At 45.1% G+C, this 27,783-nt stretch overlaps 2 protein-coding genes and 1 pseudogene across 3 annotated transcripts; 1 reads left to right on the plus strand and 2 right to left on the minus strand.

Moving 5' to 3' along the window:
- Positions 1-198: 198 nt before the first annotated feature.
- On the plus strand, positions 199-6,405 carry hmox2b (heme oxygenase 2b; the record flags this gene model as incomplete). The annotated part of the gene is made up of 4 exons (XM_078239883.1): positions 199-345; positions 3,010-3,501; positions 4,898-5,015; positions 5,614-6,405. Coding segments are annotated over 4 exons (873 nt in total), but the record flags the coding sequence as incomplete, so codon positions are not given.
- LOC144510950 (U2 spliceosomal RNA) lies at positions 4,112-4,319 on the minus strand (annotated as a pseudogene).
- Positions 6,406-27,783, minus strand: dnaja3a (DnaJ heat shock protein family (Hsp40) member A3a). Of its 2 annotated transcripts, XM_078240475.1 has the most exons (12): positions 27,555-27,772; positions 25,661-25,791; positions 25,017-25,100; positions 24,392-24,589; positions 21,711-21,863; positions 19,674-19,821; positions 18,873-18,937; positions 17,895-18,023; positions 17,049-17,164; positions 15,658-15,755; positions 8,523-8,648; positions 6,406-8,005 (listed from the first exon to the last, which is right to left on the minus strand). In XM_078240475.1, exons 1-11 carry the CDS (start codon positions 27,730-27,732, stop codon positions 8,533-8,535), a joined length of 1,416 nt encoding a protein of 471 aa, XP_078096601.1. In that variant the 5' UTR covers positions 27,733-27,772; the 3' UTR covers positions 6,406-8,005; positions 8,523-8,532. The 2 variants fall into 2 exon arrangements, with proteins under 2 accessions (XP_078096601.1, XP_078096602.1); XM_078240476.1 differs by lacking the exon at positions 8,523-8,648 and having other exon boundaries at positions 27,555-27,783.

Below are 27,783 nucleotides of genomic sequence, written 5' to 3' on the forward strand. Positions count from 1 at the left end.
TGGGAAAAGCACCTTGTTGGAGAGAGTGCTTCCTGCATTAGTGCTGATCCTTGACCATGGAATGCTTGTTGAGCCTGATACAGATAGCAATGAATTCCATTTACCTCTTTTTCAGTAGCAATAAACAACCTTCTGTCTCACCCTCTGTGTGCTCGCTCATGTTCTTGACTCCACCCCCCCACCCCAATCTTCTCCTCTAATTGTTCTCCTTCCTCCCGCCACAACAGTAGCACCGACCTCTCGGAGATCTTGAAGGAAGGAACAAAGGAATCTCATGATCGAGCAGAGAACACTCAGTTTGTGAAGGAATTCCTGAAAGGCAAGATTCGCCGAGAACTGTTTGAGGTGGGGCTGATCATGGTCTGTGCTGTCTGTCTGCTCTAGCAGTCAGGTTATGGGGACTTTCCTGCAGATTGATTGTGTAGCAAGAGATGAGCAAAATGGATGTGGACATGGAAAGGGTGACGCTGGGGCATAATAGGTTTGATGCCACCAGGAACTGTTGTGGGAGAATTGGCCAATTGACCTGTGCAGGATTTGGATGCTTCATTGTGTAGTTACATGAATATCGACTGTTCTGGAAGGGCTCAGCTCAGCACATCACCATTTAAATGGCTGTATTTATTGTCAAAGATTCAAAATGCCATTATGTGAACGGGGCCCCTCACAGGGTGGATGAGTTCCCAGGTTCCATCATTGCCAATCGCTCAGTCTCCAGCACTCAGGCCTGCTGCCGGTCACTCAGACGCCATCACTATGACCAGTCATTTGAATCCACTTGGAATGGGGGATGGGTTGACAATCCATGGGGTTTGTGAGGTTTTGGTTTTACTGCCCCAGCAGAATTGGCTGTTCAGAGATCCTTATTCCAATCAGCTGTCCACTCCTCAAACAGTTGAAACGTTTGCCTGCTTTGTTGGCATTAATGTCCTAGTAACTAATAGCATCAGGCAGTGTAGCATAGAGCTAAGTAGAGGACGCACCAGGCTTCACCTCTGGCCTCTGAGCAAGCTTGCGTTTTGTGTTTAGATTCACTGTGTCAACCGAGGTTCATAAGCTATCGTTTTCACCTCTGTTGATAGCTTGTGCGTGCAAGTCCCATGACAGAACTTCACAAAAATCTAGACTGACATTTCAGTGCAATACTGAGGGTATGCTGCAGTGTTGGAGGGGCAGTGCTGAGGGAGCATTGTAGTGTTGGGAGTGGTAGTACTGAGCGAGCACTGTACTGTCAGGTGGGTGGTGCTGTGGGGGAGCTGCACTGTCTGAGGCTGGCAAAGCATGTCAGTGTTTTGGGAGCACTGCACAGTTGGAGGGTCAGCGCTGTGGGTGGCACGCACAGTAAGAGCGTCCAGGCTGTGGGGGTGCCACACTGTCAGATGGTCGGTGCTGTTAGAGTGCCACACTGTTGGACGTTCGGAACTAAGGGAGTGCTGCAGTGTCAGAAGGGTGGTGCTGAGGGCATGCTGCATGGTCAGAGGGGGACTCTGCACGGTCAAAGGATTAGTGCTGTGGGGTGCCACACAGAGGGGCAGCACTGTGGGGGGCACTGCATGGTTGATGGGGTGGTGCTGGGGGGGGGGGGCACAACATGGTCGGAGGGGGTGACGCTGCAGGGGGAACTGCATGGTCAGATATGCCATCTTTCAGATGAGCTGTTTAACTGAAGTACAGTCTGCCCTGTTAAGTGGCTAATATTTATCTCTGAACCAATGCCATAAAACAAGTTATCTGGTCTTTTTCACATTTGCTGTTTGTGGATCTTGCTTTGCACAAATTGGCCGCCTCGTTTCCAACGTCAAAATAATGATTACACTTCAAAAGTACTTTATTATCCATAAAACACTCTGGGATGTCCTGAGACCATGAAAGGCACTGAAGAAATGCAAATCTTTGCATGAAATCCCGTTCTGCTTCAATGCCTCGAATACAGTGGGGCTAGGACGTGCACCTAGGGTTGGGATTTTCGTTTTGTGCAGGCATAGTGTGGCCTGATCAGGCACCATTGGAGGAGCCTCTCCTGTTTGTCATTTCCCTACCACTTGTCGTAGGGGCGGGGTGGCACAGTGGTTAGCACTGCTGCCTCTCAGCACCAGGGAGCCAGGTGCGATTCCCAGCTTGGGTCACTGTCTGTGCGGAGTCTGCATGTTTTCCCTGCGTGGGTTTCCCCCGGGTGCTCCGGTTTCCTCCCACAGTCCGAAAGACGTGCTAGTTAGGTGCACTGGCCATGCTAAATTCTCCCTCAGTGTACCCCAACAGATGCCAGAGTGTGGTGACTAGGGGATTTTCACTGTCACTTCATTATAGTGTTGATGTAAGCCTACTTGTGACTAATAAATTAACTTAACTTTGGGTTTGGGAGAGTGAAGCAGCAAGCAAGGGTCAGGGAGCAGGAATTAAGTGGAAAGAGTTAGCACATCTCTTAGATTTTTAAATGTATTTTGTTGCACATTACGAATATGAGCAGTATTTCAACTTACAAGGTAACATGTCTGACACGCTTGTTCCTACAGAACCTAACTGCAGCTTTCAAATTGGTTGTAACTTAATGTGAGGAATTACCATGTTTCATAAGGATTAGGGGCAAGTCGGTTGTGACAGTGAATGTGGTGATTGAGATGCTTGTCAGAAGAGAGCGGTCACTCTGCAGCTGAAATTCCAAGTGTCTTTGAATCTGTTGCACTCAGACTGGGGATTGATGAACAGGGCAACATCAGCAACCTGGGCTAGGAATCTGTCAGGGTTGCTGCTGTTTTGTTTTAGTGGCCAGTGATCCCCATTGGAAAGACCAAGGGTGAGGACAGAGTTAGATTTGGCCTCAATGTCTTATTTCCACCCCCCCCCCCCCTCGTGTTTTGTGTAACTTGCCATTCTAATCTAGCAATGGCTGTTGGGGTTGACTTATTGTGGGATAGCAGGTGCCTCTGGGAGGAGGATAGCAGATTAGCAAAGCTAACTGGGATTTGGTGCTCTGAGCTGTTCCATCATTGCTGCTACCTTGTGTTACAGTTGGGCACGGTTGCCCTCTACTTCACCTATTCCGCCCTGGAGGAGGAGATGGATAAAAATGCAGAACATACTGGCTTTGCTCCCCTTTACTTCCCGCTTGAGCTGCATCGCAAGGATGCTCTGGCGAAGGACCTGGAATACTTCTTTGGGGCAGATTGGCAGGACCAGATCAAGTGTTCAGAGGCTACAGCAAAATACGTAGAGAGGATCCATCACGTGGGGGAGCATGAACCTGAGCTGCTAGCAGCACATGCCTACACCCGTTACATGGGTGATCTGTCAGGGGGACAGGTACTGAAGAAAGTGGCACAGAGAGCCTTGCACTTGCCGAGCAATGGAGAGGGTGTGCAGTTCTACACCTTTGACAACATTTCCAATCCTGCTCGCTTCAAGCAGCTGTACCGATCACGGTTGAACACTCTGGAGACCAGCAGGGAGACCAAGGAGAGAATTGTGGAGGAGGCCAACCGAGCTTTTCGCTTCAACATGGAGGTGAGTGTTACTGAGGGCTGTTGATGAGGAGGAGTACAATTTCCTCTCCCAAACCTAGTGTGGCCTTCTGCCTTATCTAAACAATTGTGTCATAAGATGCAGCAAGATCCAGGATACTTTTATAAAGTAAGGCTCTGATAAATCATGTAGTAACATGCAGAAAACCGGGAGCAGGAAATGGAAGAAACATCTTGTGTTGCAACCTTTTGTAGGATTACTACCTGCTTCTTAAATGTCTTGACACAAAACCTTGTCCACTTTCTCCACACTGTTTCTCTGCTGTTTTCTGTCTTAATTATGATTTCTAATGTTTTTTTTCTCATTACCCCTTTCTCCCTGTTGCAGGAATTCAAACAGTGGAGCCCATCACCCCCGTGCTTACTGTCCCACATCCCAGTTAAGCAAGCCTTTAACTTTTAAAATTCTTATTTTAAAATCTTTCAATGGCCTTGCCTCCAGCCCTAATCTCCTGCAGCCCAGAGCCCTTGGATATTTGCACTCCTAATTCTGGCCTTTTAAAAAAAAATACTTTTCCAATTCACAGTCTCAACAAGTTGAGACATTCCCAATCCAGGCTGACAAGACAGGGTATGCAACCCCTGTCTTGGGCCTGATCTACATGAGCCAAGCTGATTGGAGTAGGCGCAGGTCTTCCTCCTCCAAGGCTTGATCTCATTTGCATCTTAGCCAAAAGGCCGAGATGCCGCTTTTAAAAATTGCTTCATATGAAAATGAAGCTTAAATGTAACCTAATGACCTCAACCAAGTGCAGAATCCGCATACTACACTTGATCTTAGCCAAAAGGCCAAGAAGCAATTTTAATCACTTCTTCATTGGGGTTGTGTCTTCAGTTGCCTTGGCCCCAAGATCTTTAGTTCTCTGATTATTCCTCTCTGTCTCTTTATTATTTCCCCTCAAGACACTACTTGTAATCAACCTCTTTGATCAATTCTTTGGTCAACTGTCTTTGTGACTTTGTGTTGGCTTTTGTTTGATAACAATCCCGTGAAATGCCCTGGGGCATTTTACTACATTAAAGATATGATATGAATTATTAAATGAACAGAATGTTTCTCCTCTCTTTTGTCTGTATAATAATGTGAACAAGTTTCCACAACGTCCCCTCAGACAATTGAATGCTGTATTTGGAACAATGAGGGGGCTCTCCGAGCCTTGCTGTGACCTGTATTGATGTTTACTGGAGCTGCTAGTGGCTGAGAGAACAGGCAGCCTCTGTTACATTGAGTGAACCACAACTCTCTGCAGTTAAAATAATTTCTTGTCAGTTTTGTTTCCAAAGGCCCTATCTGTCCAACTGCACATTCTGTATTGAAAGATTCTGCCAACTAATAACTCCTCCACTTTAATTTTTGCTTTTATCACAAATTCTCTCAGGTTTTTGAGGAATTAGATAAGTTTGGAAAAACCCTGGGGGAAGTGGTGCAGGCATCTGGAGTCCCGCTCCATGATGGGAAAGGAGATGCTCGGAAGTGCCCATTCTATGCTGCAAAAGGTACAGAAGTTTGTCATTTTGGTACCATTCTGAGAGAAATGCAATTTGGGGATGGGGGGGGGGGGAAGCTTTAACTGTGATTGAAGGAAGAGTTGGGGGGTGGAATCTTGCACTGAAATTGGGTTGGGTATTCCAGACTCTGATTAGAGAAGAATGATGGAGGGGATCCCAGAATCTGATTGAAGGAGAATGGTTCAGAGATCCCACAAATTAGCAATTAGATGTTCCTGTGGATTATCACAACACCCAGTCACTAATGAACCTCTGTCAGTCTGCAGCCTCAAATGATTGGCAAGCTGGAGTCTGGCCTCACATGGAAATGGTTCTCTACGTCCTTAGGCCATTTTATACCAAGGGGCCAACTCACTAACATCTGAACAAGCAACTGTCTGAGATCCCAAGCTGACAGCCAACTGCTGGCACCAGTGGGTGGGACAGCCTGCTGATGTTTGAGTGGACTTGAAGACATGATCTGCATTCCTATGATGTAATGTACTTGGTGTATTTCACTGATGCCCCAGGACTGTAATCTGCAGGTCTATGAAATGCACATGACAATGTCTCTTGATTAATCCTTTGGCCATCTTTCTCTCTCCAGGCGATGGTGAAATAGGATGCCCGTTGCACTCTGTGATGGCCATGGTGCAGAGCTGTCCATTTCAGCTGGTCCTAGCTGCTCTTCTGGCACTCACTGCTGGCTGGTATCTGCTGTGAGGTTTACAGTCAGAGACAAAGACTGTCCAACGGAAGTGATGCAAACATCTCCCCATCATAACGTCCACCCCTCACTTCCTTACCCAGAGTAGCTGATCTAAAATTTAACACCTACTTCAACTCCTTTCCCTTTGCAGTATTTGGCCTTGGGCACAGGCTTGTTAACTCAGCTCTGCTGTATTGTTTAGTGTTCAGATATGTACCACTCTAATGCCACTGGCTGAGCAAGGTGTAAATATGATTTGGAATGCAGAGTCCCACCTGCGACTGCCTCTTTGAATTGTGTCCTCATTGTCACTGCTAGCGGCTGTTTTTGGAGAAACTGAGACTTTCCAATTTATTTTGAAGGAGCACAATTGGTTACTATAATTGATCAAAAACTTCAGACACGTCCCAATATGTACCTCACAGACAGGAAGATGTAGCTGACCACAGTGACCTCACTTTGAGAAAGAGAATTATTGGCAAACTCTGGTTCAACACTCGCCTCCCTGTGGATCCAGGCTGTTGACTCTGCAGAAGACCCTGATTCATTTGCTAGGTGTTGCCTGGTTGGGATGCAATTATATGTAACATTGTGTGAAATTCCACTTTCTTTAATGTGATTGGACCTGAGTAATTTCAGTAAGTTTATCTAATGTATTTATGCACTTGATTATTAAACATTCTAACAAGTCTCTGGCAAAATGTCTTTATTTACACTGACTGTACATTGTATGCTGGTGTTTATGTGCATACAAAGCTTCTTTTCACCCTATCGCCTACTTTATCCTTTTATTTCTTTCTCGTTTATCTAGCTTTCCCTGTGCTATTCATCTGTAGTAGCAAGTTTTCGTATTCTTTCCACTCCTGTAACTTCTCCTGAATTCCTTACTGGATTGAAGTATAGTATTTTATTAGATACTAATTTTTTAATGTTGACGAAGCTACAGGGATATTGAGGATTGCTGCTGCATGAAGCAGAATCCAATATAAGCTGAAATTCTAAGTTAATGTTTGCTTTCAAGCAGGAAACCTGGGGGTGTGATCCGCTAGTTGTTGGTACAGAATATCCAACATAATGCAAACCTTCCATTACCTGAAGTTATGTACATTGGGATTCTTACAAAAATAACCTGCCCACCAGTTTCCACTTAACCAGGCAGGCAGAGGCACTTCAATTTCTGGCCGAATGCTGTACGTGCATAGGAATGGAGAAATTACTGGCTGAGAAAGCAGCAAGATACATTAAGTTTAACTTCTACCATCCTGGTTGTGGCAAAATGTGACAGTGGAGTTGTTAACTAATCCTAACACTCAGTTAATCAATAAGCTGTCAGAACCATAGGTTCAAAGTCAACAAGATACCAGTTTCCAAATTGTTAGTTTTTGAAAGAAAATTTAACTAGCTGATATAATACTGTTTCTATTTTTTCCTTTGGGAGCCTGGTCCCAGACTGACCACGATGTTTCATACAGTTAAATACTAAGTCAGTAAGGCAGAGACTGGGTATCAGGTAGACCCTATGCTGCATACTGGGGCAACAGCTATTCCTATGTTGACAGAATGCCCAGTTGGTGGACTCTTAAGCTCTCATTCTGGATGGTAATTACTGAAATCTTCCTGTTGAGAACATTTCACAGCTCCACATTGTTAAAGATTAGAGGATGACTACAGACAATTGGACTTAACCGTTAAATATATTGGACCATTCTGGGGATAGTAACAGTCTGCTCACAAACAGTGATTCTGGAGTTCCAAGTGACTATCTACCCAAATTCTCCAATTAAAACCCACTACTGCCTGTATCTGCAAGGAACAGAATCTGGAGTAAAATAGAGAAACACTCCAAGCAGCTAAAGGAACATGTAACCAATTGAAGAAAAACTCCTAACTTCATAAACATGCAAACTCCAGGAACATTGTGTGTCACTTCAAAATTTACGGCAGGATTTAAATGGAAGAGACATTTCCAATTCTCAGAACAATTATTTTTATGTTGTCCAAAACATTGATCACAGTGCAACAAGCTGCAATTAAATACTGTTATCTGTCACTATATTTACATGGCCATTGACATCACTGTACATAAGTAATCAAAACTACAAAATAAAATGTAAGGGCTTATTGAAACATGTGTCTCTAGGTTCTTGCTGTTTGGTTTCAAGAGAAAGAAATTTCTTCAGCAACCCTGTCACTCTGACAGTGATGGCACAAAATGTGCACCCTTCACAGCGGTGCACCAGTCCACAATCGGGTCACACAGGTTAGGCTCAGTTTCCACTCGAGCGCTTTCCTGAAATCAGAATACAACTAATTAAACTTTCAAAGCACATTTATTGAGATTGAAAACAAGCACTCATATCCCAGAACACTAGTCTGCGTTTGCAGAGAACAAAAACCACCCCACAAAACCAGGAATACTGTGAAGTGTCTGAGTAGCAAGCACCCATCATTGTATGAATGCAATAATAAGCCTCACAAACTTGTTAAGCCTTGTGGCCACTTGGGAAATCAATGGCGACTGATTTACTGAGAATCTGACTGCCTGAACTCATTTTGCTTAAGAGTCCCAGAGACAAGTCCCGCTTTGTATCCATGTTGGGGGCTGTACACATTGCTCAACACCAGTTAGTTAACATTTGGAAACTGACACAGGACCCAGCTGGGTAGCCATTCGCACACTGATATTTAAGTATTGTAACTACAATGTACATCTGCTGCATAAGGCAACACAACAGTTTTGTTGGCCAGATGGACAAACTGTGTTGTTTGGGTGATGAAAAAGGGAAAACAAAATTGAGGTTTCCTACCTCTGACATGTCAGTTAAACATTCGCTTTAATTTACTAAAGAATCCCTCCTTGTTTTCCCCTGGATTTTGCTCAGGCTGGTCTGACTCTTTTCCTCCTGTCTCAGTAGTCACCTGGGCTTTAGTGCCTGTAGAGACAAACAATGAAAGCCCAGGGTCAGAATGAGGAAATTGGCCACAGCACACCAGCATGTGTAATTCAACACAAACCTTGCTTGTTTCAGAGTTTAACAATCCATAGAAACATATAAAAAAAGGCCATTTGGCCCTTTGAGCCTGCTTCAGTATTCAACAAAATCATGGCTGATCCTTTATCTCAATGCCATATTCCTGCAATCTCCCAATATCTCTTGACGCCTTTAGAGTCTAGAAGCGTATTTCCTTCTTACATATATTCAGTAACTTGGCTTCCACAGGTTCACTACCCGCTGGGTGAAGAAGCTTTTCCTCATCACAGTCCAAAATGGCCTACCCCATATCCTGAGGCTGTGACCCCTTGCCTAGACCCCCAGCAGGTGGAAACAACATCCCTGCATCCAGTCTGTCCAGCCCTGTCAGAATTTTATACATTTTAATTAGATTCAATGAATTAATTCCAATGAATAGAGGCCCAGTCGACCCAATCGCTCCTCATACAGGAATCAGTCTAGTGAGCTTTTGCTACAATCCCATTGGCAAGTATATCCTTTCTTCAAAAAGATCAAAACTGTACATAATACTCCATGTGTGCTCTCACCAAGGCCCTGTACAGCTACAGTAAGACATCCTTGCTTCTGTATTCAAGTCCTCTTGCAATGAAAGCCAACATACCATTTGCCTTCCTAACTGCTTGATGTTACTGCAAATTTGCTTTCAGTGACAGTAAATAAGGTCAAATCAGGGAAGATAAAAGTTTACAATTAAAAACATTTTATCAGAATTCACAGAGCATTTGTAACAAGATAAGAATTAATGGCATAACATGAGATAAAAGTGTTTAAGCTAATGTAATGCCATTACAGTGATGTGGTTGGGTGGACTTTGCTCAGGCGAGATTGGGAACTAAATACTCTAGGGTTCCTGCTGTTTTGAAAAGACAGACAAAATTGAAAGGTGGGGCAATAAAATATGATATATGGACAGTGGTGAAGAAGAGTTTTGGCTCAGAAGAACAGGTAATAGAAGCAGTGTGGGTGGAGATGAGAAATAACAAGGGTCAGAAAATGCTGCGGAGAGTTGTTTATAGGTCCCTGCTTTGCTGGACAGCATTAATCAAGCAATAAGAGGAACTTCTAACAAAGGCAATGCAACAATAGCGAGAGCTTTAATTTTCATATAGACTGTACAAATCGAATTAAAAATAGTTTGGAGAACAAGTTCATAGAATGCATTTGGGACAATATCCTAGAACAATGCTTCAGGAAACCAACTGGGGAAGTGGCTAGTTTAGCTTTCATTTTGTGTGATGAGACAGAGTTAATTAGTAACCTCACAAGGGATCTTCTGGGGATCAATGATCATATTATTATAAATTTCACTATGAATTGGTTAAGGTGGATTAACAACTAGTTTCAGGGAGATAATGGTAAATAAGCAATGGTAAACATTTAAGTATTATCATTCTCAATGAATATACATTGAACCAAAACTCTCAATGGAAAAAGTGATTAATTTGTGGCCAACTAAGTAAGGAAGTTAAGGATTAGATTAAAAGAGGTTTATAACATTGCCAAAATGATCAGAAAGCCTGAGGATTGGGAGGTTTAGAAACCAGCATAATCAAAAATTGATAAAGGGAGAAAATAGAATGAGAATAAAGAAGCCAGAAATTAAAAGAACATTAGCAAGAATAAACATGGATGCTTATGGGTTGAGGCAGGAGACATTAACATGGGGAGTAATGAATTGCTGAGATATTAAATATTTTGTGTCTTTATGTTTAAAGGTACAAAAACATACCAAAAATAACAGGGAATCAAAGGTCAAAACGGAGTGTGAGAAACTTAAGGTATTAATAATAAAGAAAATGTACTGGAGAAATTAATGGGACTACCAAAACCCCTTGTTCCTGATGATCTACATCCTAGGGTTCTAAAACTCTGGTTAGGCCGCAATTTGAGTATTACGCCCAGTTCTGGTCACCACATTTTACAAAGGATGAGGGTGCAGTTGAGATTTACCAGAATGGTTCCATACATGCACATGCATGAAATAGGAGAAGTAAGCCATTCGGTCCCTCAAGGTTGCTTCACCATTCAATAAGATTGTGGTTGATTTGTTTGCGTTGAGTTCTACATTCACCATCTACCCCTGATAACCTTTGATTCCCAATGCCTAACAAGAATCTATCTACCTTTGCCTTACAAATATACAAATTACCCCATTTCCACCACCTTCTGAGTCCCAAAGTCACACACCCCTCAGAAAACACTCTCTCCTCAGGACAATCTCCAATTTTAAAACAGTGCCCCCTAGTTCTGGACTCACCCACAAGAGGAAACATTATTTCAATGTCTACCTTATCAATACCGTTCAGCATCTTGTATACTTCAATTAAGTCATCCCTCACTCTTCTGAGCTCTAGTGGAAACATGGCCAGTTTTTCCTACCTATCTTTGCATCGTCGTCTGCAAATTTAGCTACTATGCCTTCGCTCCCCTCATCCAAGTCATTGGTGTAAATTGTAAAAGGTTGTGGTCTGGCATGGACCTCTGTGGGACTCCACTCATCATATCCTGTCAAAGACCCATTTATGCACACAGACTGTTTTCTGCCAGCCGGCCAATCTTCAATCCAAGCTAATATGTTACCCCTACACCATGAGCTTTTATCTTTTGTAATAAGCTTTGATGTGGCATCTTATCAAATGCTCTCTGGAACTCCCAAGTACGTCTATAAGCTCCCCTCCATCCACTGCAAATATTACTCCTTCAAAGAATTCATCAAACATGATTTTCCTTTCATAAAACCATGGTGACTCCCAATTAACTTGAACTTGTCTAACTGCCCAGCTAATGACTTATTTAATGACTGATTCTACCACCTTCCCCATGATGTCAAGCTAACTGGCCTATGATTTCCTGTTTTCAGCCTCCCTCTCTTCTTGAATAGAGGGGTTATATTTGCTGCTTTCCAGTCTGATGGAACCTTTTCAGAATCTAACAAATTTTGGAAAATTAACACCAGAACGCCAATCTAATTAGCCACCTCGTTTAAGACCAGGGAAGAGGGATTTTAGCTACGTGGTTAGGTTGGAGGAACTGGGGTTATTCTCTTTGAAGCAAAGAAGACTGAGAGGAGATTTGATAGAGGTGTACAAGATGATGACAGGTTTGGATAGGATAGACAAAGTAAACTGTTCCCATTAGCTATCTGATGATACAAAGACTAGGGGACAGAGGTTGATGGTTTTGTGCAAGAGATATATGGGGAAGAACTACTTCTTCTACATTGTGTGAAATTCCAGTTTCTGTAATCAGTGATTGGAGCCAAATAATTTCAGTAAGTTTGCTCTTTATCCAAATGTATTTATGCACTTGATTATTAAATTAAATGTTCTAACAAGCCTCTGGCAAAATGTGCTTATTTACACTGACTGCACTTTGTATAGAAATTACAGCACAAACAGACAATGCAGTCTAAGTTGTCTATGCTAGTGTTCATGTTCCCTTCAAGGCTTCTTTCCTCCCTCCCCCATTTTACACTATCACCACATCCTTTTATTTCTTCCTCGTTTTTATCTAGCTTTCCCTTAATACATCTATGCTAGTGGTAATGAACTAGGACATTCTGCTTATGAGGATGGTAGAAGCAGAGACAATCAATGATTTCAAAAGGAAATGCGATGGGCAGTTGAAGGAAATAAATATGCCAGGCTACGAGGATGGAACTGGGAAATGGCACTGACTGTACTCTTCTACAGACAGCCTGCATAGACATGGTTGGTCGAATGGCAGCCTTTGGTGCCATAAATAAGTCTCAAGGAAACTGGTAATAACCTCGTACATGAGGTTAACAGAGCACTTAATTATATGATGAGACAGAGTCAATATGATTTTATAAAAACAAAACTGTGTTTCGCCCAACCTAACCTATCATTGTTTTTTGAGGATGTAACTAGCAGACTGGAAAAAGGAACAGTGGCTATAGTATATTTGGATTTTGAAAAAGACATTTGATAAGGTGCAATATGAAGGTAGACAAACACCTGATAAAGGTTCATGAAGTTGGATCGAAGATTGGTCAAACAGACCAGAAACAGAGTATATGGAGACAGAGAAACAGAATAAATGGGTAACTTTCAAGTTGGCAGGCTATTGCTAGTGGGGTGCAGTAATGATTAGTGTCAGGGCCTCAGTTATTTATAATCTATATTAATGACTTAGATGACAGACCATGTGTAACATATCTAAGTCTGCTAGATGAGTAAAGTAAGCTGTGAGGAGGGCACACTGTTGCAAAAAAATATGGATGGATTAAATCAGTGATCAAGAAAGCCACATATAATGTGGGAAATGTGAGGTAATTCACTTTAGTAGGAATAGAGAAAAGTGGCAATACAAAAAACTTTGAAATGGTGAGAAACTATTAGATGTTGGTGTTCAGAGAGATTTGTGTGTCCTTGTGCACAAAGCACAGTTAGCACACAGGTAAAGTAATTAGGAAGGCAAATGGCCTGTTGGCCTTTACTGCCATGGGCTGGAGTACAAGAGTAAGGAAATCTTGCTCCAATTGTACAGGGCTTGGTGAAGCCACATTTAAGGGTACTGTGTACAGTTTGGGACTCCTTATCGAAGGAGCTATATACTTGCCTTAGAAGGGTGCAGTGAAGGTTCACTAGACTGATTCCTGGGATTGGGAGGTTCTAGGAGAGACTGAGTAGAACGGGCCTGTATTCAATGGTGTTTAGAAGGTTGAGGGGCAATATCATTGATTAAAAAATTTTGAGAGCACAGATTTTGGAGGCTGTTTACTCTGGCTGAAGAGTGTTGAACTAGGATGCATAGTCTCAGGATAAGTCAGTCATTTAGGACTGAAATCAGGAGAACCTTCTTCACTTCAAATGGTTATGAATCCTTGGAATTCTCTAACATGGAGAGCTGTGAATACTCAGTATTGAATATATCCAAGACTGAGATTGATAGATTCTTGAAATCCAGGGGAATCAGGTAGGAAAAGTGGAGTTGGGGTTGAAGATCAGATAGGAAGGCTGACAAGGGGTCGCATAGCCTACTCCTATTTCTTATGCAGTTTGGGAGGGTACGTAGGCAAGTGGGTAAAGCTGTGCACATTGCAACCTACTTGTTCTGATGCATTTACAATAGAACAAAGAACAAAGAACAATACAGCACAGGAACAGGCCCTTCGGCCCTCCAAGCCCGCGCCGCTCCCCGGTCCAGGATTGAATCCTGAATCCAGGATCCCCGCCCAATTTTCCAGCCTATCTACATACTAATATCCTATCCACCGAGCTGTCCCTCACAGCTATGATGCTTTGTTCTACTGCTGTTAAATCCATCAGATCTAATAACTTGGGTGTATAGTTTGCTGATTTTCCTTCCCCACCCTCATTCCCCTCTTTTCAGGTGCGTGGAACTAAATTACAAATTGCCTGTTGCCAGGGGACCTGGGTTCAATTCTGGCCTTGGGTGACTGTCTATGTGGAGTCTGCACATTCTCCCCATGTCTGTGTGAGCTTCCTCCAGGTGCTCCGGTTTCTTCCCACAGTCCAAAGGTGTGTAGGTTAGATGGATCGACCGTGCTAAATTGTCTCATGGTGTCCCAAAATGTATAGGCTAGGGGAATTAGCAGGGTAAATATGTGGGATTATGAGGATAGGGCCTGGGTAAAATGCTCAGAGAGTCAGTTCAGACTTGATGGGCCGATTGGCCTCCTTCTGCACTGTAGGGATTCTATGAAATCAGTCACAATCTAATTAAATGGCAGAACATGCTCCAGGGACTGAATGGTTTCCTTCTGTCTCTACATTCTAACAGATATCAGCCAAGGTCCCTCCAGTGAGGGGGTAGTTAGGGCAGTTGTGGCTTCCTGCGTTCTCTCCTATTTTGAGGAGCAGTGCATTTTCCTCTGGCATCACCTCTTACAGTAAGAAGTCTCACAGCACCAGGTTAAAGTAACGCCGGCATCTCCACATCATCGTCTCTTACAGCAAGCACAACCTCCATTACACAGAAAAGTCCAGAGCACTCACTGTGAAATCCACATCTTGGCTTCAAACTTACTTGTACAGCAGACTATATAAGATTAAACAAATTCTAATCTGAAGGTAAGCACAAAAGAAAACCAATTAAAGAACAAAGCTGAACAGTGAGCAGTAAATGCCAGGAAAGAGAAACAAGATGGACTATCAACAAGATGTTCCTGAAGTTCAGCCATATGATTCTTCTCGGGCTAATGCTATTCTTGATCACTGATCTCACGTCATGCTGCCCCTGGATTGCTCTGTGCAAAGTGGTTGCTGCATTTCCTACAACAGTGACCACACTTCATAAAGTATTTTGCTGGTTGTACAACATTTTGGGACATACTGAGATCATGAAAGGTGCAATAAAAATGCAAGGCTTTTTTCACATACTGTTACAAAACTATTAATCTAAACCCTCACAGAACATCTATCCCATTAGTGACCGGCACGGTGGAACTGTGGTTAGCACTGCTGCCTCACAGCGCCAGGGACCCAGGTTCAATTCCCAGCTTGGGTCACTGTCTGTGTGGAGTTTGCACATTCTCCCTGTGTCCGGTGGGTTTCCTCCAGGTGCTCCAATTTCCTCCCACGTCCAAAAATGTGGGGTCAGGTAGACTGGTCATGCTAAATTGCCCCTTAGTGTCAAGAGGATTAGGTAGGGTAAATGCATGGGATTATGGGGATAGGGCCTGGGTGGGATTGTGGTTGGTGCAGACTCGATGAGCCAAATGGCCTCCTGCACTGTAGGATTCTATGATTAACCCAGTAAGCGATCACAGCAAAGTGCTTGCTGCCACCTGCTCCCAGTTCCTCCTGATTCTGCTAAACTCTATCTGATTCTGTCACAACTCTCTTGACTCTGATGCACTTGGTCAACTGTGTGCATTCATGGCACTTATCAGCAAAAGCATACTGGCATGCCTGTTGTTAAAACCCATTAACCCGTTTCTCACCTGTAGCCGTAGTAACGACTCCATTCACTGTGCCCTCCACATCATTCTCCTCTTCTGCATAAGCCAGCATCAGGGAATTCTGTCTGGCCGACAACCTCCTGCCAAAGCGAGAATCAGGAGTAACAATTAGCATTCACAGCTGAGAAGGAACAGACCTATCCCTAGGGAAATGATTCGAAAGGAATCTTCACTTTACAACCTCTTCAGTCACAAGCTACCTGCTGGAGCCAACTAAATCACTTACAGCAACAACCTGGGACAAAAACACAACCTGTTCTACAACACAGAGACCAATCACCTCCTGAATGTGATCATCGCCATTCAAGTGCGTCCAGCTGTCAGATTTCATTTGAGAAATCAAAAAGAAGGGGCAAAGATCCCATCCCGCTAGGTCCTGGATATCTTCCCATGATCAATCCCTTTGCTGCATATAAAGAGCAGGAAGGCCCTGTGTCATACACCCCAGGCTTCTGAATTCAACATTTACAAAACAATGGCACAGTGGTTAGCACTACTGCCTCACACCGCCAGGTACCTGGGTCCGATTCTGGAGTCTGCATGTTCTCCTTGCATCTGCATGGGTTTCCTCCGGGTGCTCCGGTTTCTTCCCACAGTCCACAGATGTGCGGGTTAGGTGGATTGGCGATGCTAAATTTCCCCTTAGTGTCAGGAGGACTAGCTAGGGTAAATACATGGGGTTATGGGGATAGGGCCTGGATGGGATTGTGGTCGGTGCAGACTCGATGGGCCAAATGGCCTCCTTCTGCACTGTAGGATTCTATGATTCTCTAAAATAGAAAGGAATGAAACACTGGAGCCATTTTAACTATCAGTATAAAAAGTGGTCTTGGGGATGATAAGAGAAATTGTTAGTACAGCCAGCTGCCAATAATTCAGTCACTTCTTGTGCTAGAAAATTTAAATTAATCAACAAGATGATTTAAGCAAAGCAAGCTAAGATTTAAACATAGCAAAGTGCTTAAAACTTCAAAAGGGTCAGAGTTTGAATTATAAGATTAATAGTTGGAGCATTTCTGCCATGACTTGTGTTGTAGAACAGGTTGTGTTTCTGTCCCGAGTTGTTGCTGTAAGTGATTCCATTTACTCCAGCAGGTTGCTTGTAATTAAAGAGTCTGTAAAGTGAAGGTTCATTTTGGAGCCATTTCCCTCGGGAAAGGATAGATTGCCCACTCATTCTTGAGCCTCTCTTTCAATGAGATGATAACCAGGCATGTTCTGTGATAGTGGGTGATCTGTTCCACTTTGTTAAATTACCCTCTGTATGATAATGAAGGTCTAAGTCACAGAAGTGCGAGATAAAGTTTCAGTTGGATTAGACTTCCAGTTGACTGTAGCTGCATTCTCAGCATGAAGCAGGTGGCGCTACTTACTTTGGGATCTTCACCTTGATGTGGATGTAATGATCACCGTATCCATAACTGTTGACTTTTGGGATACCTTTACCAGCAAGTCGAATCTTCTGATCAACCTGAATCCCTGCCGGAATCTAGGGACAAAGGGAGCAGAAGTGACTAAAAGCAGCAGAGGACGTATGTTCATAAGTTGTCACTACCGAGATTAGAAACTCCCATTGCGAAAGTAAAGCACAAGTCCGAATCGTCACAATCCAACTGGGAGTTGGGAAAGGAGATTAATCAGTCACCAAAATCAATAACAAATCTGACGGATAAAAGTCAAAGGCCGTTCCAGTGAATGGTTCCAGTACAGGTGCCTGTTTAACTACTGCCCAGCATCAAACATGCAGGTGCTGCCCTCGCCAGGATAGTCCACGTCACAACACCAACAGGCAGACCAACGGGACAGCCTCATCACTAATGGGCAGATCTAGCAGACAACCCCAACACTGACCGGCCAGACAGGTTAGAGTACCCCAGCACCGACTAGTTTGAAAGTTATTCAGTCTGAAAGGCAAACGTGCTCACACATTGGGTTGCCAACTCTCTGAAGTAACCTGGAGTCTGTGGGAAATAAAGATTAATCTCCAAGGTCCTCTTGCAAGCAGTACAGGGAGGGGAAAAAAAAAATCAGAGGAATACTGGAAAACAGCTTTCATCTTTTTTTAAACATTTTTTTCCTCAGATGGAGAATGATACAGATGGGAAAATACTATTTGACCAGGTAGGGTGGTGAGAAGTTATTAAACCAGAGATAAGTCCACCCAGAACTGGCAATGGTTGTTGTTGTTGCATTGGTGATAGTAGCCCAGTGACACTCACCGTGATGTTGATGGTTTCATGCAGTCCCGGAGTCCGGGCGGTGCCTCCCAGAATTGCCTGGGCTACGGATATATTCAGGTCCGAATGAATGTCAGCTCCCTCCCTTCGAAAGGTCGAGCTCCTTTGGACCTAAACAATTAAAAAAATGTTTTCAAGCAAAATTGAAACAGCCAAAATCCAAACTGCCAGACCCAATCCCTCCTTCCTGCCACCAAAACTACCCCTACCCTCCCCATCCTGTAAGACAATATGAGCAGCAGTGTCTATTAGTCTTTTAGTTTAGTTTATTTATTAGTGTCATGAGTAGGCTTACATTAACACTGCAATGAAGTTACTGTGAAAATCCCCTAGTCGCCACACTCCGGCTCCTGTTCAGGTGCAGAGGGTAAATGTAGCATGGCCAAAGCACCTAACCAGCACGTCTTTCGGACCGTGGCAGGAAACTGGAGCACCCACCCAGAGGAAACCCACGCAAACACGGGGGGGGAACGTGCAAACTCCAGACAGACAGTCACCTGAGCTGGGAATCGAACCCAGGACCCTGGTGCTGTGAGCCAGCAGTGCTAACCACTGTGCCACCGTGCCACAGTCTATTACTTTTCAGGCCAAAACACTTCAATGAAATGGTAACAACATTTTGCTCGCCACCCTCCCCACTCAAAGAAATGAGTTGGGTTTGCACCCACTTTACACCTCATACTTCTGGAAATATGTTACCAACAGAGAAATTTATCCATTGTCATTCTCTCCGGATTAGGAAAAATGGCTGGAGCCAGAATGAAGTCATTCTCCTCCAACCTCCCCCCCAAAAAAACATTGAGCCAGAAACAAAAATGTAATCTTCTTTCATCTCATTATTATGTTTTTTTTTACAGCTCAACTTCAATCAAAACTACCAAGTCAGTCTAATAGTTACACTTTCCAATTGCCTAAGACAAGAAACATTCATCTTCAATATGCCTGGTTCACATGCCTTACCCTGAAAATGATGAAGATCTCCTTGCGTCCCACTGACATCCGTACGGTCTGTCCATCCTCCACACCTGTAATACATGCACATGCTGCATCAGGTAAAGCACAGGCATAGCCATCATAACCAGTAGCCAAACTCTCTCCAAACTAAAACTGAGGGCAAATGGATTGTAATGAAGCTCCACAGACAAAAAATGTCTTTAACTTCTGGTCTGAGATGAGGCACGAGCGACTTTACTGTGCCCCAGAATCAGCTGATTAACTAGCAGCTCCTCTTGGAAGGTGCTTGCCCACTGATGGCAATTGAAAGCAGAATCTAGTTCGGCTGTAGCACCTTCATCACCAGCCAGAGCAAGGCACCTGAATGAGGAACAGGAGGGGGCCATTCAGCCCTCAGATCTGCTCCACCATTCAATCAGATCATGACTGATTAAAACTTTAACTCCATGTACCTGCCTTTGCTCCATGTCCTTTGATATCCTCACCCAGTGAGAAACTTCAGGAAGGCTACCGGTAACAAAAGGAATCTCACCCAAGTACTTCAGTGGCTTCAGGAACTGAGCAGAATCGATCAGAAATCACTGAATGGATGGGAGGGGGCCAAGACCGGTTTAATAATGGAGCGGACAGATCCCATTCTACTGGTTCCAAACTTTCACTGCAGCACAGGTATACTGACAGCCTGGAGTTTGGATATACAGCACCCCTCGCTCCCAGGGTATAAGAGAAACCACTGTGTGTTACCCTTTTACCAAACTGTCACCTTCTTTCCCCAAAACAGGAACCTTCTTGGTGACCAGTCCTTACCCGCCGGTACTGGCACCATCACTGTCCTCTTCTGTTTGCTCTGCCCTTTCCCTCGGCACACAATACAAGGTGTCGTCATCACAGATCCCCGTCCACCACATCGCCGACATGTGGAGCGCATTACAAATGGACCAGTGTTCAAAGTTTCCTGCAAGAGAGGAAGCACAGGGCAATGTGTTGGTGACCACCGCTATGTTGTTAGAATAAAAGCCTAAATAAAGCTAGTTTACCCTCTTGGGGCTATTCAGTAACAGGTCCATACCCCAGATTGTTACAGTTATTCAATTCCTAAACTGGGAGGGACCAAGGTTCAGAAAGATTAGATTAACTTTGACTGAATTGTCTGTTTCTTTGGAATCAAGAGTCAATAGCATCAGGCACGAGCAGACTGAATATAGGAAGAGGGAGTCATTCAGCCCCTCATGTTGGTCCCACCATTCAATTGGATACTGGTTGATCTGTCTCTTCATTTTATTTACCCACTCCTGCTTCATATCTGTTACCCAACAAAATCTATAATTCTCAGTCTTGAAAGCTCTAACTGACCCCAGCATCCACAGATTTTTGGAAGGAGCAAGTTCCATATTTCCATTGTGTGTATAGATGAAGTGCATTTTACAAAGAAACTAGAGGCAGGAATATGCCATTTGGCCCTACGGGCCTGCTCCGCCATTCAGCTTGATCACGGCTGATCATCGATTCTCAATATTCTGATCCCGCCTTCCCCCCATATCCCTTGATCCCTTTAGCCTCAAGAGCTATATCTAATTTCTTCTTGAAATCAGACAACCTTTTGGCCTCAACTACATTCGGTGGTAGTGAATCCCACACATTCACCACCCTCTGGGTGACTTTAACTCCTCTCCTAAACTGCCTAGCTCCAACATCAAGATTATATCCTCTTGTTCTGGATTAGCCCAGCAGAGAAAATAGTTTTTCTGCATCTTGTCTATTGAATTAATAACATTTTAAACACCTTGAACAGCTCATTATTTAATCCTCTAAGCTCAATGAAATACAAGTCAAGTTTGTGCAACCTGTTAGCTTTTTGGGTCCTGGTATCATTCTAATGGAGATTTATCTAGCAGGCAAATCCCTTGCTCTGCGTACACTTTTTCAGGTGGGTGGGTTTGAGAAATATATTGTATACTGTACCCATAAAAGCATATGAGAAAACTCTTTTACTCCAAATACAAATGCATTGTTACAATACCCTGTACCCTGGATATTGGACTTGCTGCTTTTACATTTGGACAGAACCATAGAATTCCTACAGAGCAGAAAGAGGACATTTGGCCCATCGAATCTGCACTGCCTCTCAAAAAGAGAATCTTAGCCAGGCCCAAACCCCCACATCCTACCCCCATAACCCCACACATTTATCATGAGTAATCCACCTAACCTACACATCTTTGGACACCATGGGGCAATTTAGCATGGTCAATCTATCTAATCTGCACATCTTTGTACCATGGGAAGAAACAGGAACACTTGGGGGAAATCCACACAGACACGGGGATAACATACAGAAGCGACATAGACACCCAAGGCCAGAATCGAACCCATGTCCCTGGCACTGAGGTAGCAGTGCTGGCCACTGTGCCAGCATGTCGCCCATATTCATACAGAACTGCAAACAAAATTAAATGTATTGAGTGACCCCTAGAGGCGAACCCCAGCATCAGACAATACCTTCACGAGAGGGAGGGAATAAAAATCAGCAACAAAACTCATAGAATGATACAGTTCAGAAGGATGCCCTTCGGCCCACTGTGCCTATGCCAGCTCTTTGGTCGATCTATGTAATTAGTCCCATTCTCTTCCTTGTCCCCCAGAGCCCTAAACATTTTTTTCCTTTCGTGCAACTTATCAAAGTAGAATGTTAAACATTGATCCAAACAAACCTGACAGAACTAAAAACATTTAGCAGTTATAAGCCCCAGATTTCAATTTGAAAGATCAGCATAGGCATGATGGGTGGATTGGCTTACTGGGCTGTATCATCCTGTGGTTTTATGACTGAGCATCCATGCTCACCATGCCAGTGCCATTGCAGTAATGGCAGTGCTGGACTTTAGTTCCTGGTTCATTTCCTTTACCATCACATCTTTGGCATGTGTCCTCCAGATTCAGTGTAATCTCCTTGTTGACACCCTTTGCAGCCTGTGTGAAGGTGAGCTCCATGATGTACTAAAGAACAAACAAAGAACAAAGAAAATTACAGCACAAGAACAGGCCCTTCGACCTTCGAAGCCTGCACCAGCCATGCTGCCCGACTTAATTAAAAGCCCTTACCCTTCCGGGACCATATCCCTCTATTCCCATCCTATTCATGTATTTGTCAAGACGCCCTTTAAAAGTCACTACCGTAGCCGCTTCCACTACCTCCCCTGGCAGCGAGTTCCAGGCACCCACTACTCTCTGTGTAAAATATCTGCATTGTACATCTCCTTTAAACCTTGCCCCTTGCACCTTAAACCTGTGCCCCCTAGTAATTGACTCTTCCATCCTGGGAAAAAGCTGTAGGGGAATGGAAGATACTACATACAGCGGCACTGTGTACAGAAATAGATCAAGCGACTTCACTGCATAAAGCCAATGCACAAAGATTTCTCAGCTTGACTTTTTAAAGCATCTAAATTTCTTCCAAGCTCCTGTCTGAAACCAAATTTGTCACTGCCATAGAACAGAATAGGCTCTTTGTTTAGCATTGATTCAATGGCTGTCTTTTTAAATCCAGTCACAAAGCCGAGTGGTTTAGGAGCCAGAATCTCAAACCAAACTTAAATTACTAATACGCAGCTATCTGAAAAGCTCGAAGGAGGATTCAAACTGCAAACATGATCAATTAGATTTCGTCAAGTTTGTATATGACAAGTGAGTTATGTTCAAATGTGATTAATTAAGAGTAACTGGTAAGTTGCAGTAAATGCTTTAAGAGATTTATATGGAATGAGGTATTCAGATTTTGGACCCAGTACAATATTATAAACTAGTATCAGCACATGCTTCATAGTAATCTTCCAAAATATCTTGAACTGCCCAGGATGTTTTGGTAATTTGTTGCCAAAATACGGACACATGGGATTGAGGGTGATTTAGTGGTTTGGATCAGGAATTGGCTAGCTGTAAGAAAACAGAGGGTGGTAGTTGATGGGAAATATTCATCCTGGAGTTCAGTTACTAGGGGTGTACCGCAAGGATCTGTTTTGGGGCCACTGCTGTTTGTCATTTTTATAAATGACCTGGATGATGGCGTAGAAGTAAGGATTAATAAATTTGCGGATGACACTAAAGTGGGCGGAGTTGTAGACAGTGCGGAGGGAAGTGGCAGGTTACAGAGGGACATAGATAAGCTGCAGAGCTGGGCTGAGAGGTGGCAAATGGAGTTTAATGCGGAAAAATGTGAGGTGATTCACTTTGGAAGGAGTAACATGAATACAGAGTACTGGGCTAATGGTAAGATACTTGGTAGTGTGGATGAACAGAAGGATCTGGGTGTCCATGTGCATAGATCCCTGAAAGTTGGCACCCAGGTTGATAGGGTTGTTAAGAATGCATATGGTGTGTTAGCTTTTATTGGTAGAGGAACTGAGTTTCGGAGCCACGAGGCCATGCTGCAACTGTACAAAACTCTGGTGCGGCTGCACTTGGAGTATTGCGTACAGTTCTGGTTGCCGCATTATAGGAAAGATGTGGAAGCGTTGGAGAGGGTGCAGAGGAGATTTACCAGGATGTTGCCTGGTATGGTGGGAAGATCGTATGAGGAAAGGCTGAGGGACTTGAGGTTGTTTTCGTTGGAGAGAAGAAGGTTAAGAGGGGACTTAATAGAGGCATACAAGATGATCAGAGGATTAGATAGGGTGGATAGTGAGAGCCTTTTTCCTCGGAAGGTGATGGCTAACATGAGGGGACATAGCTTTAAATTGAGGGGTGAGATATAGGACAGATGTTAGAGGTAGGTTCTTTACTCAGAGAGTAGTAAGGGCGTGAAATGCCCTGCCTGCAGCACTAGTGGACTCGTCAACATTAAGAGCATTCAAATGGTTATTGGATAAACATATGAATGATATTGCAATAGTGTAGATTAGAGGGGCTTTAGATTGGTTTCACTAGTCGGCGCAACATCGAGGGCCGAAGGGTCTGTACTGCACTGTAATGTTCTATGTTCTAACTCTTCACTGCTGAACTGCCACTTGCCAAAAAGTAACCAAATGAACCAGAGTATTTAGACTATCAGCAGTTCATCAGCAGCTTGGTGGGTTCAAGTTACCTTATGACCTTGTACAACATAGAGTGCAAATAGAAAATAATAGAGAATAAAAACTCAGTGGTTCTGAGTATTTAAGGCTAGACAGGGGTTTGATTTTTCAGGGAATAAAGGGATTTGGAGAACCAGTGAGAAAATAGAGTTAAGGCTAAAATCAGCTATGATCATTTGAATGATGAAGCAGGTTCAAGGGACCATACGGCCTACTTCTGCTATTTCTTATGTTCTTAAGTGAAGTAGGGTGAGATCCATCTTCCAGGGACTCTCACTCTTGTACAAAGTATGTTCCTGATTCTGGATTTAACCTGCAGGTTCTACACATGTAACCACAAAGCATTCCTGTTATGGGAAGGAAGTTTCAGCATAAAGGCAAATGGTGAGGCGAGTGAGGAATTGTCCTTCCTCCAAATCACTGCTCCCCAAATAACTAAATAATTATCTCACTCACCTCCTGGTGTTGGTCAAAGATAGTGTTAAAATCTCTGAATCCAGACCCAGTAAACTCCCCAAAGATGCGTTTGAAGAGCTCCTCTGGATCCACTGAAGGGCCCGACTGCCAATATTGCTGGCTCCTCGACCCTCCTGTATCAAATCCTGTTGTCCCGTACATGTCATACTGTTTCCTCTTCACTTCATCACTCAGCACCTGCAACCCACAATGATATTAACCAGAGCCACAAAACCCATTACCAGAATAGTTAACAAGCAAACAAGGAGACACCCTCAAAAATCCTGTACTGTTATTGGAGATCTTCCTACATCACCTTTAATACACCCATTCCATTTTCTCCTTCAAGACAAGAGGGTGGAAAAACATTGCCTAACCATTCGAACAACCGTGCTGCTATCAGTACAGAAGACTGGCCCCTTTTCTCACAATCCCCAATAGCTCCCAGGCATGCACAACCCCTCTCTTTCCCCACAACTCCACAAAGTGGAGATGTTCTGATTGTGCTGATATCTGCTTTTCAGCCCCGACATGATCAGCCACCTAGGAGCCCAGAAACATTCCCTCTGTGCCAGAGAGGTTGTTTTATTGGTGTTAGAGGTTGTCATCAGACCACATTCAATACCTCATAAGCTTCTGCCACGTGGGAAAATTTCTCCTTTGCCTTTGGATCGTCCTTGTTTGTGTCTGGGTGGTATTTCTTCGCGAGCTGTATGTGCAAGGACACAAGGTTTAATTAGAAATTACAAGCAGTCACATCAAGCCCAGTCTCTCCCCAACAGGCTTCACTGGGACAAATTATTCACGGATTCAAATGTTTGCGCAGTACTTTTCGCAGTTTAATTATTTTTCATTGTTTTCTTTCAATTCTCCAAGATCCATCAGACAGCAACTACTGCAGACTTGACACAGTAGCAGCAGGTTTCCCTGATGCTCTCCACATTGGAACAAGCAGCTAATTCTTTATTCAGATCCATATATCAGAAGTGGCCACTTGGAATTCCTGATGCCATGAAACCGTGGACTGGCAAAATTAGCTCCTCTGCAAAAGGAGAGAAGGGTGAGGGGAAAGGATCAAAATGAATTAAATTTATCAAACAGGTTCCCATCACAGCTCGATTTGATAGCCAGGACGTAGAAGTTGAAAAAAATTATTCTGGCTGATAATTGGGTACAACTAAAAAAGAAACACATCTGTCATTCTCCTGATCAATAAAGGAGTTGAAGTTAACTTTCAGTCTGGTTTAAATGGCATGTTCCTTTTCATACCTGGTAATAGGCCTTCTTTATCTCCCTCTGTGTCGAGTTCCGTGGGATCCCCAGCACCTCATAATAATCAGTCTTGGCTAAGCTATAAGATGTGTGAAATGCAGCAACACTCAAAGGATGTGGTGCAGAACCTTGGGGCAGATAAGGAAAAACAACAATTAGGAAAAATCCACAATCTCCTACACATAAATTATAATAAATCATTTTAGTCCATCTGCCCAGTTTCACGGGATAGGGAAGCACAGATCAAGCATGGGCTGAAAAGGGGCAGGGCATGGGATGGGTGGGCATTGACCAACTGGAGAACTGACCATGCCCAGCCCAGGAAGTGGGGAGGGGGAAAGAGTGTGCACTGATTGTGCCCAACTTAAGAAAGGAGGGTGTGACTGTAAGTGCTCAGGGAATGGGAGACACTTATGCCCCATCTGGGAAGAGGGGGTCACTGACCATGCCCAGGTCTGGAAATTCTTTGAAATTCACTTCTTCAAAAGGAGGTGGAAGCTGAGTCATTGTATATTTTTAAGGCAGAGGTAGGTAGATTCTTGATAAGTCAGGGGGTGAAAGGTTATCAGACGCGGGCAGGAATGTGGAGTTGAGATTACAAATGGATCAGCCAAGATCGCATTGAATGACAGGGCAGGCTTGAACAGCTGACAAGCCTACCCCTGCTGCTAATTCATGTGGGAAGCTGGGGTGGGATACCGACTCTATGCGGCCTGGCGGGGGGAGCTGAGCATGCCCAGCAAATTGGGTGCTGACCTTGCCCAGCCTGGCGTGGGGGGGCACTGACCATGCCCAGCCTGGCGGTGGGGGGGGCACTGACCATGCCCAGCCTGGCGGTGGGGGCACTGACCATGCCCAGCCTGGCGGTGGGGGGGCACTGACCATGCCCAGCCTGGCGGTGGGGGGGGCACTGACCATGCCCAGCCTGGCGGGGGGTGGGGGCACTGACCATGCCCAGCCTGGCGGGGGGTGGGGGCACTGACCATGCCCAGTCTGGCGGGGGGTGGGGGCACTGACCATGCCCAGCCTGGCGGGGGGTGGGGGCACTGACCATGCCCAGCCTGGCGGGGGGTGGGGGCACTGACCATGCCCAGCCTGGCGGGGGGTGGGGGCACTGACCATGCCCAGCCTGGCGGGGGGTGGGGGCACTGACCATGCCCAGCCTGGCAGGGGGTGGGGGCACTGACCATGCCCAGCCTGGCGGGGGGTGGGGGCACTGACCATGCCCAGCCTGGCGGGGGGTGGGGGCACTGACCATGCCCAGCCTGGCGGTGGGGGTGGGGGCACTGACCATGCCCAGCCTGGCGGGGGCACTGACCATGCCCAGCCTGGCGGGGGGCGGGGGCACTGACCATGCCCAGCCTGGCGGTGGGGGTGGGGGCACTGACCATGCCCAGCCTGGCGGGGGCACCGACCATGCCCAGCCTGGCGGGGGGTGGGGGCACTGACCATGCCCAGCTTGGCGGGGGGTGGGGGCACTGACCATGCCCAGCCTGGCAGGGGGTGGGGGCACTGGCCATGCCCAGCCTGGCGGTGGGGGTGGGGGCACTGACCATGCCCAGCCTGGCGGGGGGTGGGGGCACTGACCATGCCCAGCCTGGCGGGGGGTGGGGGCACTGACCATGCCCAGCCTGGCGGGGGGTGGGGGGGGGGCACTGACCTTGCCCGGCCTGGCGTGGGGGGAGCACTGACCATGCTCAGTCTGGTGGGGGGTGGGGGGGGCACTGACCATGCCCAGCCTGGCAGGGGGTGGGTGGGGGCACTGACCATGCCCAGCCCGGAAGGATCTTGAGCTTTGGCCATACCCGGCACGGGGATATTTCAAGTTCCTATCAGGGGCTACTGAGGGCGTTGCAGTTGTTACCACCCGGGCTCGGCCCATTCTCTTTACCGGGCAGCCGCAGCCTCAGGCCTTGGCCCAGACCACCGGCCGGCCACAGTCCAGGGCCCTTCCAAAAGACGGTACATAGGCCTCGGCTGCCGAGAGTCCGCGCTGTCCCGGCCCAGGCTCCGGTTGCCGGGCTCCAGGTCACTGACACCAGGCGCGAGCAGCACCGAACCGCCGCCATCTTAGCGCCTGCGCAGACCGATCTCCACCCCGTCCCGTCACAACGCCGGCG

The sequence above is a fragment of the Mustelus asterias genome, chromosome 23 (genome assembly GCF_964213995.1).
Source record: "Mustelus asterias chromosome 23, sMusAst1.hap1.1, whole genome shotgun sequence".
Taxonomy (NCBI): Eukaryota; Metazoa; Chordata; class Chondrichthyes; order Carcharhiniformes; family Triakidae; genus Mustelus; species Mustelus asterias.